This window comes from Ziziphus jujuba, chromosome 10, assembly GCF_031755915.1.
Source record: "Ziziphus jujuba cultivar Dongzao chromosome 10, ASM3175591v1".
NCBI classification, from domain to species: domain Eukaryota; kingdom Viridiplantae; phylum Streptophyta; class Magnoliopsida; order Rosales; family Rhamnaceae; genus Ziziphus; species Ziziphus jujuba.
The window spans coordinates 23,362,649-23,379,850 of record NC_083388.1 but is presented as its reverse complement, the minus strand read 5'-3'; the positions used below and the strand labels follow the sequence as shown (position 1 = coordinate 23,379,850).

General features: G+C 36.8%; 3 protein-coding genes across 3 annotated transcripts in view; 1 reads left to right on the top strand and 2 right to left on the bottom strand.

Annotated features, from left to right (window-relative positions):
- Positions 1-102: 102 nt before the first annotated feature.
- Positions 103-2,145, bottom strand: LOC107412261 (uncharacterized). The gene has a single exon (XM_016019995.4). It carries the CDS (start codon positions 1,902-1,904, stop codon positions 891-893), a length of 1,014 nt encoding a protein of 337 aa, XP_015875481.2. The 5' UTR covers positions 1,905-2,145; the 3' UTR covers positions 103-890.
- LOC107412265 (cysteine synthase) overlaps positions 2,141-17,202 on the top strand; it is a 113,574-nt gene continuing 98,512 nt past the window's right edge. Inside the window, exon 1 of the mRNA XM_060811954.1 lies at positions 2,141-2,145. The gene's annotated coding sequence lies outside the window, so the exon portion shown is untranslated. The remainder of the gene's footprint in view (positions 2,146-17,202) is intronic.
- On the bottom strand, positions 4,122-4,881 carry LOC107412118 (uncharacterized). The gene has a single exon (XM_016019832.4). The coding sequence runs from the start codon at positions 4,777-4,779 to the stop codon at positions 4,384-4,386; it is 396 nt and encodes a 131-aa protein (XP_015875318.2). The 5' UTR covers positions 4,780-4,881; the 3' UTR covers positions 4,122-4,383.

Here is a 17,202-nt window from a genome sequence, read left to right as displayed (position 1 = left end):
AATTTAAGGAGACAACAATAATTTATTTTTAATTTTTTATTTTTATGTATATTTGTTCAAAAAGTCAAATTATCCATTTATGTAGAGCCAAACCCAACCACTCCTTTGATTTCGACTTTATTGATATGGTTTTTGAAACTAGCCAAAGGTGTTCGATATCATATTGACAGCTGAAGAAATATGTTTACAAGGTCAAATTGCTCTCACTTATTTACCAAAAAAGGTCAAATTGCTCTCCAGCTTACCTTCCATTCCATAAACCTATCTAAATTTGGATACGTTATATCTAGATTAATTTGACATTTTTAACTTACATTTCTTTTGTTATTTTTATCATTGATTATGTATTTTCATTTTTCCAAAGAGATCGATGCTTTATTAGAGATGTCTGATAAAGGTGAAACATCTAATCCTCAAAACAAGCGTCCAGGGCAAAAGTGCCGGATACAGATAACTAAAATAAAGCTATAACACACTATATAACACTCTATGTTTGAATTCGAAACCATTAATTAAAAAAAAAAAAAAAAAAAAAGACACTTTTCTTGAAAAATTATACGAAGATCTCAGAATATACATTATCTTATTCAAAAATTTTATATTAAAATTTTATTTTTCTCCACAATTTTCTTTTGACAAATTACAATCTTTTTCCTTTTTTTTTTTTTCCTTCACTTTAAAAAATCAAGTTACTTTCAAAATTAAAATGGCTTAATTAGTTACACAGAAATGGTTTCCTTGCCTCTTATAAGACATCGGAATTATAAATTAATTACAGCAGTAACAAAATTAAGATATTTGTCATAAAATCCAACACATTTTTTTGTGACATAATTAACAAATCATATATTATATGTAATAATGCATTTTTAACCAAACTTGAAAAAAATTCAATCCCTCCTCCAAGCATACAGCAACAAAGAGAAACCCCCATTGCTACCATATGATCTCGTAGATGAGGAACATGAACTCCTCCCTCCATCACTGCTCTCCTCTGCCCATTGCAGAACACTTGAACACGATGGCGACGGCGATAACGACGCCGTCATCGACGGCATTGATGAAGTTCCTCCAGGTGTTGACAAGCTCTTCCTCATCAACCTCCTCTCTGGACCAACCATTTCTGGCCAAACACCACCATCGCCAACTTGAAATACAAAAGTCCCATGTCCATGTCCATTTCCATTTCCATTACTACCACCTCCATTGTTATTATCAACCCAATTGAACACATCCCAAAAGAATTCAACTTCAATACCACCCACAAAAATTTTCTCATTCCCTCTGAATTTCCAAGCCAACCTTTTCACAATCAGGCTAATCTCTCCGTCCACTTTAACCTTAAGCGTACCCCCACTACATTCTATTCCAATTTCATGTTTGGACCCCAAGAACTGAGCTCTGGATGTGTAATTCCTGCGTCCAAACACATGTTCCCTCCTAGAAAGCAGAGTAGGCTGAACGAGTTGCCGAGTCGGAACCAACCCAGAACGCCTAACCAACTCATCAAAAAGATCTCCAAGAAAGAATTCCAATTTGGCGTTGCAAGTGATGGCAATGTAGAAGCATGACTCGGGTTCTGCTGAGTTGGTGTTGAACTCAGCCCGAGTGAAGTCCCAGTAGAGTTTGATCCTCTGGTAATGGTGGTGGGTTAAGTAGATCGATTTGGAACCTGGTCTGGTTCTGAAGAAAGAGAAGGTTGATGGGTGGAGAGAGATGGTGATTGAGAAAGAGTCAGCAGCATATATAGTTAGGGAGTGAGAGAAAAGGGATTTGGACCATGTAAGTGTGAGATAAATGGGTGAATTGCAAAGCTGAGTCTGGTAAATGGAGGTAATGAGGCTTTGAGGCACTTGAGAGCTGCTTGAGAGTGTGTTGGGGTGGCTGAAACATGCTGGGATCATGTTGTCCAATATTTGCTGCTTAATTGGTGTTCAGCAAAAACTCAAAAACCATTCATTTGGAGAATTAATTCCAACTTTTAAAAAAGATCACAAAGAGAGAGAAGACTTTGGAGAAGGATGATATATATGGATTATTCGGAGGGCTATGGTTAGTTTTTGTTGCTTGGTTGGTAGTGATGGGAGGGAAAGCATGAAGCATGAAGCATGAGGGGGTTGGATATGAGGAAAGGAATTGCAGAGTGATTAGCTTTTGGAGAAGAAGTGATGGCAAATGGCAAAAAAGCAATGGCTTTTTGAATGATGGCTGATAAAAGATTATAAGGGGCTTTTTTCTTTGTTTTTTATTTTTTTATTTTTCATCAAAACAATCATCAGCACCAGTAGCTAAAGGGCCTCTTACACATAAGGGTCAATCATGCTGCCCTCCTCAATTTGCGCCTTTGACAGGGTTTTCAAAAAAATTTCTCTTTAATTTTTATGGAAGTGAGCTGGGTGGCACTTGAGGGGGCTTCTAGGTCACCTGGTGTGACTTTGATTTTATATATATATATATATATTATAAGGGTATGTTTTATTTTTTTAAGTAACAAATTTTTTCTTCTTTTCTGTTCCATCTCAAAAGAAGGAGATTGGAGATGGGGTCTTGGGAAAAGGAGAGCCTCTACTCAACTACTTTTGTATGGTTGCTTTCAGTTCAGTCACCAAATGGGATGATTCGAGTAAAGAAACTTTTGGGCGGGTTAACTGTTCAAGAGTTGTTGAGTGATTGATAATGTTATTGGATCATAAAAATTAAAAAGGGTTGGCATTGTTTTTTTTTTTTTTTTTTTTTTTTAAACAAATCCCATATCCTATTCCAAATTGGTTTAATTAATTGCTTAATATAAATTATTTTCTCTCTTTTATCCCTTTTATTTTATTCTATTCACTTGCAGTACCATTTCTACACTTTCTGCAACTGACTTTTGGCTTAGCCTTTATTTTGTTATTTTTTTATTTTTTTTACTATTCCCTTTTTGAAACAAGTGGTCTTGTATATATTATTTACCAAATAATTAAAAAAAAGATGGTCTTGTAGATGTTGAATATTAAATTCTTCTCTATTTTGCATAGGAAAAAAGCTGCGTTTTTTTTTTTTTTTCCCTCTCTAAATAGGAAAAAACATTTCTTCGAATCTTGTAGTTTGCTTCTGATGTAGAAAGTATGCATATTCATCAAGATTCAAGACACACAAAGCAGAAAAAGGAAGAAAAGAAGGTATATATATTTGGATGTATTAGTTTGACAGTCCACCATCTCCATGAGAAGGACAAAATTTTTCTAGGAATGAGTCATAAAATGGGAATACATATCCTACTTCATGACCCATTCCATCACACGTAGAGTGTATATATGTATATTTTGGCTAATCACACGCATACAATGTATATGAAACAACAACAGAAACTCACATGCATTTTTTTTTTTTAATATATTATCTTCTCTTTTATGGACTCCACCTTCCATCACATTCGCATACATGTATTCTTATCCCATAGACAGCAGATCTGTCCACCATGATCATATGGTACATTTTGTTTCTTCTTCTTCTTCTTCTTTTTTTTTTTTTTTTTTTTTTTTTTTTTTTTGTAAAAAGACCTATAATTATTATGATATATATTTGTTCCCAAATACAAATTAAAATAGTATGATATAATATGTGGCATGATATATTAACAATTTATATAGTCACGTTAATTACGATTTGCTTTCCAAAAGTTTCCATATATATGTATTCTAGGTTATCTTTAAGACATATATGAATTAATTTCGGTATGGTAAATGATTAAAAAAAAAAAAAAAAAAAAAAGAAAGGATGGGTGTCCTAGACGTACTTTTAGGATTGCAAATTTTGAGGCTGATTTTCTGCAACCAAGGATGCTTGACTGATATGGGAGGTTTTCAATCAATTGAAGGAGTTTCCAAGAAAAATCATGCCCTTTTTTTGGGTTGAATAATATGGCTAAGATCATCCCTAGCGAATCCTTGCTTCTTAGCCAAGCATAAAATTATCTTCAAAGTCACAATCTAAAATAGCCACAAACTACACATTTAATTTAATTTTATACTTTATCTTATTCATAGCTTCTGTAATTCATTGACTCTATATACAACATATATTACTATATTCCATAAAAATGGGGCGACATAGAATACACACTATATTAAAAATAAGAAAAAAAAAAAAAAAAAAGAATTCTGACGGTGGGTTTTGTTATCAATATTCTCGGTTCTATTCTTATTGGAAAAGAAAAAAAGAATAACAATTTTATACACTATTTTGTGCATATTAACCCTACATAAAAACTAGAACAAACACTTTAAACATTTTCCATGAAGAAAAAACTAATTGTTGTTCAAAGTCACTGCCATTGTATGCCTTCTATGAGTACTCTTTTCTGGTTCTATATTTTCTCAAATCCAATAATATTAGTTTGTTTCACATTGTGGCCAATTCATGCTCAACAGCTCTCATGAGAAGGCTATCTTTGTTAAGAGCAAGATGAACCGGTGAACTTCCAATTCCTCTAGCCATTGCAAGCATCATTTCCTTTGAAAGAGACTTGAATTCTTTAGAGTCAAGACCACCATTGTGATCCTCATCGAACCTCTCGAATATGGTATCTATAAGCTTGCTTATTATCTCTTCTCTTGGCTCTGAAACCGACCCAACTGGTAAGAGGCTACCAAAACCTCCACGAAGTTCCTTACGCGAAAGCAAACCATCTCCATCGATGTCAAGCTTCACAAAGCATTCATTTATGCACTTCTCGAACTTTTCTGCATCTTCTATGAATTTTGTCACCGTGGAGCAATTAAGGATAGGCAGACTCATTCTACGAACAACAACAAAACTTGGAAGAGCAAATTCCAATTGCTTTATTTTTTTGTTTTGTTTTTTTTTTTTGTTTTTGTTTTTGTTGTTTTTCTAATCAAAGTGTCGTGGTACTTATGTTTCCTGAAGGAGTATTAGTTTTGGTTATATATAGAGATGTTTTTTGAGCCTCAAATTTAGGGAGTTCCAAATGGTTGATGAAGCTTCGTTTTAGAGGTTATTGGGTAATTTGGAGGTGGGTTTTAAAACGCTTTGCTCAAATTCTTCCATGTGGCTTATTATTGCCCAAATGCTTCATTTTTGCTGTTATTAGCTCCATCCTCAACATTTTTCAGTTCTTGGTTTATCGCCTATGGGAAGAACATTAATTCCTAACCTCAAATTTATTTATTTTTGGTAGTATGGTGCACTACTGTTATTATTATTAGTATTAGTATTAGTATTAGTATTAGTATTAGTATTCTTGGCTGTTTTATAAGCAGAATTTTTTTAATTTTAGGCTAAGCCTATAATTAGTTTTATATAGGATCCTAAAATTTTAATCTAAGTCGGCCCAGCCCAGATTGGCCCAATATCGAGGGCAAGCTCAAGTAAATTCATGGTAAGCATCAAAACCATTTTGTTTTTCACTTTTATAAGTCCATGTTCGCTATTGTCTTGTGAAACAGTTTTCCATTTTACAAATTAAAAAATGAAAAAGGAAAATCAGATTTTTTTTTTAATTTAAAAAAATTTCTAGTAATATTTTGTGGAAATGAACATCGGTATAACCATGTTTAGTAAATGTTAACTAAGATATATATATATATGAAAAAAAAAAAATCTTGTTATTGAAAAAAGGAAGAAGCCACATGAATACCATCGAAAAAATCTTGTTATTAATATAAGCATCAAAACCATTTTGTTTTTCACTTTTACCATAACACCACCATAATATCATATCAGTTAATATTTTTTCAATTTGTATTGTTAAATTGATAAAGTATTTTTTATATAAGAATATTTTGAAGTTTTAACAACAAATTTATTTGCTAATAAATTTTATAATTTTTTTATAAAATATTATTAATGTTCGATAATTTTTTATATTGATATTTTAATCCTTGTTTGATCGAGACTTCACGATTCTTCTTCTTGGCATGAATCTCTTGGACAAGTACATGTAGTGTTGGTCTTCAGCTGGTCTTCAGTTGATCTAAACAGACTCCAAAACCAATTGGAAGAACAAACAAAACAAAAAAAAAAAAAAAAAACAAAAAAAAAAGGAAAAGAAAAGGCAAATTAATTAAAAAAAAAAAATTCAAACCGGAAAAGTTTTACCTATGTGCATGATGGCCCTGGAGGCTTAGGTGGTCTAAGTTGAAAACCTCTTGCTGTAAAGCAATGTCGTCATTTTCTTTTGTGTGCTCTCTCTGCCTATTGTCTCTCTTATTTGCTCTGTCTTTATCGGTTACGAAATATGAATTTGTTAAAAATAATAAATATTATTTTTAGATAACTATATATGTTCTTTCAAAAAAAAAAAAAAAATACATATTGTACAAGTTGTGACTTTTCTTGCTCTGACTATCCCTTAAGACTTTCCTTGCTTTGGATAAGTAGTACATTTAATTGAGCTTTCCACAAATCTCATCTAGATACTTGATATTAGTCAACTAAACAATTAGAGACTATTTCTAAGAGTTATATTATTAGTAAAATTGTATGATACAATACATGTACTTTTACCCTTACATAGTCGCCTAGTTAACTATAAAGCATTTTTCTTTTTGTATGGTAAATGGGATCAGTAGAAATTTTTGCTACCACTTATACTACATTCAATTTTCTCTCAACTATAAAAACCCAAACTTAAACACAGTTAAATAACAACGATAGAGATATAGACTAATTCAATCACCTTTTCAAGCTAGAGTTAAGATAAAGCAGACATGGATACATGTGGTACAATTGTTTTTATTTGTTTAGTATAAGTGTTGCAGGTTTTAAGCCACCCAAGGGCCGAGTACATGATCTTATGATGTGTCTACTTTAGCAAGGGCATTATTTTCCATATGGCGGCACCAGGGTAGCTGATGAACGGCATCAGCTGGTTCTTGGAGGTTGGACCATGAACATTGAATGTTGGTGACACTGCAGGGGATGATACAGGCAAGGAAGAAAAAGTCGAAAATGTCTCCGAGATATCGCCGACATGTCAAGTGTCGCCTACCACCGACAACGATAGAGGGGAGCAAGAAGTTTCCGTCAGTGATGTTGTCGGAAAGTCACCGATTCCGTTCAATGTCGCCTTTGTCTGAATAAGTCATCGAGATATTATTGTGATCCTTTGATCACAAAAAACACACAAAACTAATGCAAAAAAATATAGAGAGACATAAGCACGAAAATTGAGAAGAAAAAGATGTATAGATGTATTATAACTATAAAAATTTATATACAAAAAACTTCTCTCAGCCTCTCTCAAAAACCAGTATTTTCTATACTGTGTGTTGTATGATACAAGACTGAAAATAAGCATCTATTTATAACGCTCTCTCTAGGGTTTTTAGGGTTAAAACCCTAATGGGCTTGGGTTTTAGGAGATAAAAGGCTGGACCCCACAATTCTCCCCCTCCAGCTGCATTTCAAAAACTTGATGGTCACCCACCATTTATACCAGCTATATCTCTACATAGCTTCAACTTCTCTGGTATGACAACATTTGTAAACATATCTACTGGATTCTCCTTTATGTCAATCTTCACCAATCTGAACAATTTATGTTCAGTCACATTGCGTATTCAATGATAGCGGATATCAATATACTTTGTCCGAGAATGATACATTGAGTTCTTGCTTAAATCCATAGCGCTATGGCTGTCACAATGTATCTTGTAGTCTTTCTGCTTGATGCTCAGTTCATGGAGTAAACACTTTAACCACATCATCTCCTTACCGGCTTCCGTTGCGACAATATACTCTGTTTCTGTCGTGGATAAAGCTACACACTCTTACAATCTTGACTGCCATGACACAGCTCCTCCAGCAAAAGTATAAATATAATCTGAAGTAGATTTTCTACTATCAAGATCTCCGACTATATCTGCATCTATATAGCCATGTAGAACTGAAGCACCTTTCCCATAACATAAGCATACTTTTGATGTACGCTTAAGGTACTTGAGAATCCACTTGACTGCTTCCCAGTGTTACCTTTCCAGGATTTGAAAGATATCTGCTCATGGTACCAACTGCATGAGCAATGTCCGGTTTAGTATACACCATTGCATACATTAGACTTCCCACTGCTGAAGAATAAGGCTCTGAAGCCATCTCTTCTATCTCTATTTTGGATAAAGGGCACGATTTCTTGCTCAACTTGAAATGGTTTGCTAATGGAATGCTTACTGATTTGACATTCTCCATGCCAAATCTCTTTATCACTCATTCGACATATTTCTCTTGAGATAGCCATAACTTGTGATTTTTTCTATCTCAAACTATTTGCATTCCTGAAATCTATTAAGCCGGTCCCAAGTCTTTCATATCAAATGACTTGGAAAGTTCCTTCTTCAGCTGATTAGTTTCCATTGCATTTTGTTCAACGATCAACATATCGTCGACATGCAGCAAAAGTGCAATGAAGTTTCCATCTGAAAATCTCTGAATATAAACACACTGGTCTGCATCAGTCTTCTTGTATCCTTTACTCACCATAAAAAGTCAAACTTCTTGTACCACTGCCTAGGTGCTTGCTTGATGCCATACAAGCTTTTTCTCTAGCTTGCAAACGAGGTTCTCCTTTCCTGAAACCTCAAAACCTTCTGGCTGCTCCATCTAAATCTCTTCATGTAGATCACCATGAAGGAACGCTGTTTGCACATTCATTTGTTCAAGCTTTAGGTCTAGACAGGCTACTAGAGCAAGAATAACTCGTATTGAAATCATCTTCACGACTGGTGAGAAAATCTCATCAAAGTCAATTTCTTTCTTTTGAAGGAAACCTTTGACGACCAATCGGGCTTTATTCTTCACCACCTATCCGTTGCCATCTTTCTTGAGCTTGAATATCTATTTGTTCTTCAGTGCCTTTTTTCCCTTTGGAAGCTCAATCAACTCATAGGTATGGTTCTTCTGCAAAGATTCCATCTCATTTTGCATTCCATCCATCCATTTTTCTTTGTCTTGATGGGAATTAGCTTCCTGAAAGTTCTCTGACTCCCCCTCTTCAATAAGCAGAATATATTAAGATTCTGGATATCTTTTTGATGAAATACAGCCTCGTTCGGATCTTTGGAGAGGTGTACCATCATTTGACTGTTCTGATGGTCCTACAGCTTCTGGTGTTTGAGCATCTGACTGCTCAATATCCTCTTCTCTCTCCTGTTCTACTTCTGGTAGTTTCCTATGCATCTCATCATCATCTGTGATTGGTTGTGCCGGTGCTGGATCAGGAACAAAATCATGGGCATTGGTATTAGAAGACTTCATTGGCTTGTCAATGTCTTTTATAGTCTGGTTCTCTTGGAATACCACATCCCTGCTTCTGATAACCTTCTTTGCCTTTAGATCCCATAATCTGTATCCAAATTCTTCATCTCCATATCCAATAAAGATGAATGGAGTAGTTCTTGCATCAAGCTTCTGTCTAAACTCCTTGGATACATGTGCAAAGGCTAAACATCCAAACACTCTTAAATAAGAGTATGAGGGATTCTTACCAGACCACACCGGGATTCTTACCAGACCACACTTTCTCTGGGATTCCAAAATTCAGCGATACTGATGGCGATCTGTTAATTAGATAGCAAGTGGCACGAATAGCTTCATACGAACCTAGAGCGACCTGCCTCTAAACCCGTAACAAAGATTGAATTAGACCATCTAATTACTAGTTATTAATGGAAGACCTCAAGCCGTTACCTATATTTAAGGTAAGAACCTTGGTATGGTGAAGATGCCATAATAACGTGCTGAATAACCTATTGATAAGTCAAATTTGAACTCCACAAGCAAAGCTTGAAAAGTTTGATATAGTTCTTAGAGAACCAAGAGAATCACTTTCACTTTGAATCAAAATTGTAATCTGCATTTTATTCATGACTTGTGTACCTTTAAATAGGCAAAATAAATTACAAAGCTTTTCTAAATTTGCTAAAAATAATTATGGATGAAAATTAGGTTTATGAAACCTAATTTTGATAGGTTTAGAAAACCTAATGTGGTTAGGTTTATGAAACCTAATTTATCTCCTAGTTTCCTAATAAGAATAGGAAAGTAATTTAAAAACCTAATAAAACTAAATTCAGAAAATAAAATAGACAACATGCCAAAATCCAATCAAGACATAAAATAAAAATTAATATTTCCTAATTATAAAATTCATCCAATGCCATGTAGGCGCATATCATCCTCCACGTGGCAAAAGTGCCATGTCACCATATGATGCCACATCACCATCCATGTCATCAAATCGTGCCACATCACCATATTGTTGGATTCCATGCGTTAGGCTTTTTTTCATGTTGGCATCCTCTGTTCCAATCATATGGACCAATTTTGGTTCATCTTCAGTAATGAACTTACTTCCTTGGGATGTGAACACCTCTTGGATTAAACCATTTAGTGCTTCTTTAAACCTTTTTGCTCTTGCCCTGGTTATTGGTCCCGTAGAGATTTGAAATGGCTCTGGACTCCATCTTGGGGTGCTCTTGGTCATGTCCTCATCATTCCCCTCCTCTTGAAAATGATTTGTCCTTAAATCATCACCTACACAAAAAGGAGATAAATCAACGATATTAAAAGTAGTACTCACATTATACTCACCTGGAAGGTCCAACTTGTAGGCATTGTCATTAAGTCTCTCCGATACTTGGAATGGACTAGCTCCACGCGGCATGAGTTGAGACTTTCTTTGTGTGGGAAATCTCTCCTTCCTCAAATGTAACCAAACCCAATCTCTAGGCTCAAAAATAACTTGTTGGCGCCCTTTGTTTGCTTCCTTCATGTATTGTTCGGTTCTCATCTCAATATTAGCTCTAGCCTTCTCATGTAGCTGCCTAACAAAATCAGCTTTCTTTTTCCCATCTAAATTATCTCGCTCACTCAAAGGTAAATGTGTTAAATCCAATGGAGTTAAAAGATTAAAACCATATACAATTTCAAAAGGTGAAAATTTAGTGGCTGAATGTTCAAATCTATTGTAAGCAAATTCAACATGAGGCAAACATTCTTCCCAAGTTTTGATATTCTTACTTATCAATACACGCAATAAAGTAGACAAAGTTCTATTTACTACCTCTATTTATCCATCAGTTTGTGGATGACAAGTAGTAGAAAACAACAATTTTTTACCCAACTTAGCCCACAATGTTTTCCAAAAGTAACTTAAGAATTTTGCATCTCTATTAGATACTATTGTTCCAGGCATTTCATGCAACTTAACAATTTCTTTAAAGAACAAATCAGCAATATGAGATGCATCATCGGTTTTATGACATGCAATAAAATGTGCCATCTTAGAGAACCTATCCACAACCACAAAAATTGAATCCCTACCTTTCCTTGTTCTAGGCAACCCTAAAACAAAATTCATAGAAATGTCTACTCAAGGGTGGTTAGGTATAGGAAGTGGCATGTACAACCCATATGGTTGCAGCTGTGATTTAGATTGCTTACATTTAATGCATCTATCACATTCTACATCTCTTTTCATATGTGGCCAATAAAAATGCTCTTGTAGAATAGCTAAGGTTTTAGCTATTCCAAAGTATCCCATTAAGCCTCCACCATGAGATTCTCTAACAAGTAAATCACGTAAAGAGCAACTTGGCACACAAAGTTTATTTTCCCTAAACAAGAATCCTTCAAATCTATAAAACTTTCCCTCAGCATGCTTTTCACAAAGTTTGTAGATTTCACTAAAGTCATGATCTAAAGCATATAATTCTTTAATTTGTTCAAAACCAAGTAGTTTAGTATCCAAAGTAGAAAGTAATACATACCTGCGGGATAATGCATCAGCTACAATATTTTCCTTACCTTGCTTATAGCGAATGACATAGGAAAATGTCTCAAGAAATTCCATCCACTTACCATGGTGCCTATTGAGCTTTCCTTGTCCCTTTATGTGCTTCAAAGACTCATGATCTCTGTGAATCACAAATCCTTTAGGCCATAAGTAGTGCTGCCACGTCTCCAATGCTCTAACCAATGCATATAGCTTTTTTTCATAAGTTGGATAGTTTAAGGCTGCCCCACTTAGCTTTTCACTGAAATAAACAATTGGTTTTCCCTCCTGCATCAAAACAACACCTATACCTATTCCCGATGCATCACATTCACTCTTAAAATTTTTGGACAAGTTAGGCAACACCAATAAAGGAGCATTTGTTAGTTTTTCTTTTAATAAATTAAAAGACCTTGCTTGAGCTTCTCCCCATTTAAAACCTATACTCTTGTTAATAACCTCCGTCAAAGGTGCAGCAATGGTACTAAAATCTTTAATAAACCTTCGATAGAAACTAGCCAAACCATAAAAGCTTCTAACTTGGGTGATGCTAGTTGGCGTGGGCCACTCTTGAATGCCTTTCACCTTCTCTTAATTAACTTTGATACCTGCATCACTAACCACAAGACCTAGTATTGCTCAAAACACTTGGAAAGCAAGCCCATCCACATGGAACCCAATCAGCCCAAGTTTGAAGATAAAGCCACCACACAGCCTAAATCCGAATTTAAGGCCGAACCATCCTCATCCAAGCAAGTAAGTAAATCTGATTCATCTTCAATGAGATAAGATATCATGTGCTTTAAATGTCAAGGCAGGGGTCATATTGTCAGTCAATATCCAAATAAGAGGGTCATGGTGATTCGGGAAAGTGGAGACATTGAAACTGAAAAGGAAAAGTCAGACAATGAATCCATGCCACCATTGGAAGACGTTGGTGATGAAGATGAAGGAGATTACAAGTATCTAGTTGGTGGGGACTTGTCATTGGTTGCTAGAAGAGCTTTAACTGTGTATAAAGATGAGAAGGAAGTGCAACGGGAGAACATCTTTCATACTAGTTGCAAAGTCAAGGATAAGGTATGTAGTATGATTATTGATGGTGGGAGTTGTACTAATGTTGCTAGTGTTACTATGGTTGAAAAACTAGGTTTACCCACTATGAAGCATTTAGAACCATATAAGCTACAATGGCTTAATGATTGTGGAGAATTGAAGGTGAATAGGCAAGTAAAGATTGCATTCTCTATTGGTGATTATAAAGATGAGGCTATTTGTGATGTTGTACCAATGCAAGCTGGTCATTTGCTTAGGTCGCTCTAGGTTCATATCACAGCTTCTCCCCAGAATGACTTTGTTAACTTAGCCATACTGATCATACTTCTGACCTTTTCCATAATAGTCTGATTCATTTTCTTGGCTACACCATTTATATTGCGAGGTGCGAGGGACCTTCTTCTCATGTCGAATGTCATATCCTCTACAGTACGCATCAAACTCTCGAGAGGTATACTCACCTTCATTGTTTGAGCAAAGACACTTTAGCTTCTTTCCTGTCTCATGCTCTACCATGGCATGGAACTCTTTGAAGTGATTTAAAACTTAATCCTTCGTCTTCAGTAAATAAACCCACATCTTCCAAGAAGCATCATCTATAAAGGTTAGAAAATATATATTGTCACCTAGAGATTCCTCTTCCAAAGGACCACAAATATCAGAGTGCACCAGACTAAACAGCTCTTATCTTATCGTTGAAGAGGACATAAATGAGACTCTAGGTTGCTTACCATACAAACAATGATTACAAGGATCCAACACAGCATCCTTGGAAATGGGGATAAGTGTCAGGACCCATCCAAAGTTCCCCACCGGAACCCTAGACAAGCCCTGATCCCAGGGAAACCCTACCGGACCTTCCTGTGGAAAATCCGGCAGAACCTCCCCTAAGGGATGGACTTACCACAAAATTCCCTGCACTGAAAACACACTTCTATAATTGTCCCCTTATTCCTCCCACAGTACTACAAACTGGTTCTACAATTTCAGCACTCCAAAATAAAAATACAGTAATCCAGTGCAATTTAAATACATAAGTGTCCCATACAGTATACAGAGCTTTATGAAGTATTACAAGATATGGAATACAGCAAGAGTGAAAGAAATATTACAACTGCAGTAAAAGAAGAACAAGGTACTGCACGAACTAATACAGCGAAGAAGATCAAGTCCGCTCCGAGTGAACACCGACAACCTGGTACCTAGAGGAACGGAATTTAAGAGTGTGAGATGCTAATCATCTCAGTGAGCGACCCTACTACTATACAATATAATACCACGGTAATAGGTATATAAATAATAATTATTTGGAAATAATATTTTCTCTCAAAACCCTTACAATTCCCTCAGTTGGAAAGGTTCCCCTTTTAAAACATTTTCACAAAACCCTTTATTCATATTCCCCGAAAACCAAGACATCAAATAGATATCAGAAACAGTAGTAATTAATTTTAATTCCAATAAAGCTTTAAAACATTTTATTTTTAAAACACAGTTCCGAAAATCAGTTGATGCACCCACTATATACCAGTGGCGCCAACAGTACCCAGCGTCCCAAGGTACCGCCAGACAGGAGGTTATAGAAAGAAACCGGCATACGGTCGCGTAGCGTCCCACTGCGCCGCTGCTAACCTGGTGTCCCGGCCAGGGGGGGTGGCCACCCTCATCCGATGGCAACCACAGGACACCCTCATAATATCACCTGCGCGCTACTCACACCCACCTGCGCGCTAATCATATCCGTGTGCACAATATCCATATCACATATAATCAGAACACCAGTACGTGCACGGTGCATCTAAAAATCATAAAATCCACAAATTTAAATTATAAAACAAATTTCACTTCTTTTTTTTTTTATAAGCATAGCGGGCATAATCCATCCGCTTGAACCGGGAAATTCTCCATAATTTCTTTATAATCAATGCCATAAATTCCATGATTTTCAAATCCACCAACTCCCAAATCTATCAATTCAAATATCCACATTTTTCCAAGCATAAATAATTTCTCAAAATATCATAATCAAATCTCATAATATTTCATGGGCATATTTTATAAAAATTGAAATCACCAACATAACCAAATATTTTCCTTGAAATATTTGAAAATCAAATCGTGCCCAATTTACCATTAAAACCACACCAATTTCAAAATCCTCAAAACCATAAAATAATTTCACATGGCATAAATTGTAAAATGCACATTTTCTTAAATCCAATAAATTCATAAATAATTCCACAATAAATCCAATAAATATTTGGCATATAGAAATTAAATTCTAAATATTTAAATCACACATAATATATTCACCAATTAAATTCCCAAAATTAAATTGAAGGTGGGTCACTCACCTTATGCACGTATCTAAATCAAGATCCTCCGTAGGATCGACTCCGCTACTCGCACGTGCACCTAAAACATCCACAGTACCAAACCACAAATATTAATATTTTATTCGGATAATTCCCAAATGGGTACCCGGGGAGCGAACACCAACAATAACTAAAATTTACGAATTATATACTGAATCGAAGCTCGAGTGATGCTAATCACAGATCCGGTCTTAATTTCCGATGATCGTGCCCGACGGGGTCGGAATTTCATCGGGAAGCTTTTCGGGTTTCGGCTCAGCAATTCTCCCAAACCATCGCGAATTGGTGGAATCGGATGTCGGATTCGGGTTCAGGAGGTCGAACACAGCGGACTGGAGCCGGCCGGAAAACTGGGTACTCGCCGGAACAGTACTTTCCGGCAAGCCGCCGCGGTCGTCGACGGCGGCGCGTGCGGTGGCCGTTGGTCGTGAAATTTTGCAGACTTGTAGATCGTGAGGAGAGCAACCCAACGGGACCGGCGGTGAGCAAAACGGAGGCCGGACGGCGGAGAAATCACCGTTTGAAGATTTTCGGCCCCTCGCCGAAAAACGCTCCGATCCCGGTGCGTCGGTGGTCCGATGGCCGTGATTTTTGGTGGGTCGGCCGGACTTGAGGAGAGGATGGTGCGTGTACGGTGCGTGTGGCCGGAAAATGGCTGGAAGTGGGTCGATTTTCGGTGGCCGGCGGTGGAGGGAAAAACTCGCCGCCGAACTTCGGACATCCGATCCGGGCGCGTCCGGCGGCCGTTCGCCGTGAAAATTGGAGGTTTTGCCGGAAATGAGGAGGGCAACCTTGCTGGCCGGCGCGTGTGCAGTAACTCGGCCGGAAAATTTGAAAATCTCCGGTGGCCGGCGACTCTCTCTCTCTCTTTCTCTCTCCTCTCTCTCTTTCTCTCTCTTCCCCGAGAGTTTTAACAAATAAAAACCCCTGTGTGACACTGTTCCTGCCACGTGGACCAATCAGAAGCTGACACGTGGTGTTACTGTGCACTTAAGCCAGATATATTAAAATAATACGGTACCCGGCGAATTTCAAACGTCCGTAACGTTTTAACCAAATGTCCGATTTAAGCATGCCGCTAGTCTATGAACTCGTATCGACGAGTACTTTACAACCATACAAGAGTCAACACAAAATTGCATCACAAGAAAAGTCAACTCCCGACACCTTTTGGACAGTTTGCACTTCAACTTGTTTCGCCCATAACTTTCAAACCGTAGCTCCGTTTTTGACGTGCTACTAGTCTACGAACTCAGGGCGTCATGCACTTCGCCACGGTACCCTGGTCAACTCAAAATTCCAACTAGAGCAAAAAGTCAACTTTTGACCCGCTCGGTCAACAGTCAACCTCGGTCAACGTGCACGGATTCCGCTGCGATTTGGGACGGGGTGTTACAATAAGCTTTTTATTCGTCAAGGTAGACAATCCTTTCTCACTCATGTGACTGAGTCTCTGGTGCCATAGATTTTAAGATACCTCTCCTTTTATAATATTGAGGCTATCTACACAAATCTTCACATGAGTCTTATCAAGTGTTCCACAAATATGTCCTCGAGCAATAACCATAGCACTTTTTGTCATTTTCCATGTGCCGTTGTAAAGTGGTTGCCGAGGCCTTCCTTGTCAGAGGTTATTCCTGAAAGTAGATTAAGCCGAAGGTCTCGAACATATCGGACATCCTTCAAAATAATTATATGTCTGACGTTGGTCTTTATTTGAATATCACCAGTTCCAGTGATCTTAGCAAAGCTGCTATTTCCCATCTTCATTGTGCCAAAGTCTCCTGCTTTATATGTTTTGAAAAACTCTATATGCGAAGTAACATGGTAGGATGCTGCAGTAACATGAAAAACTCTTCTTGGCTTGAAGTGTGAAGGCATGATTCTTCATGTGTGGAACAATATGCCACTTCTCCTCTAACAGTGACTAAACTTTCACCAATCTTCTTCGGCTGATTGTTTTTTTGCCCCTGCTCTCGCAATATCTTCCTGCAATACTTC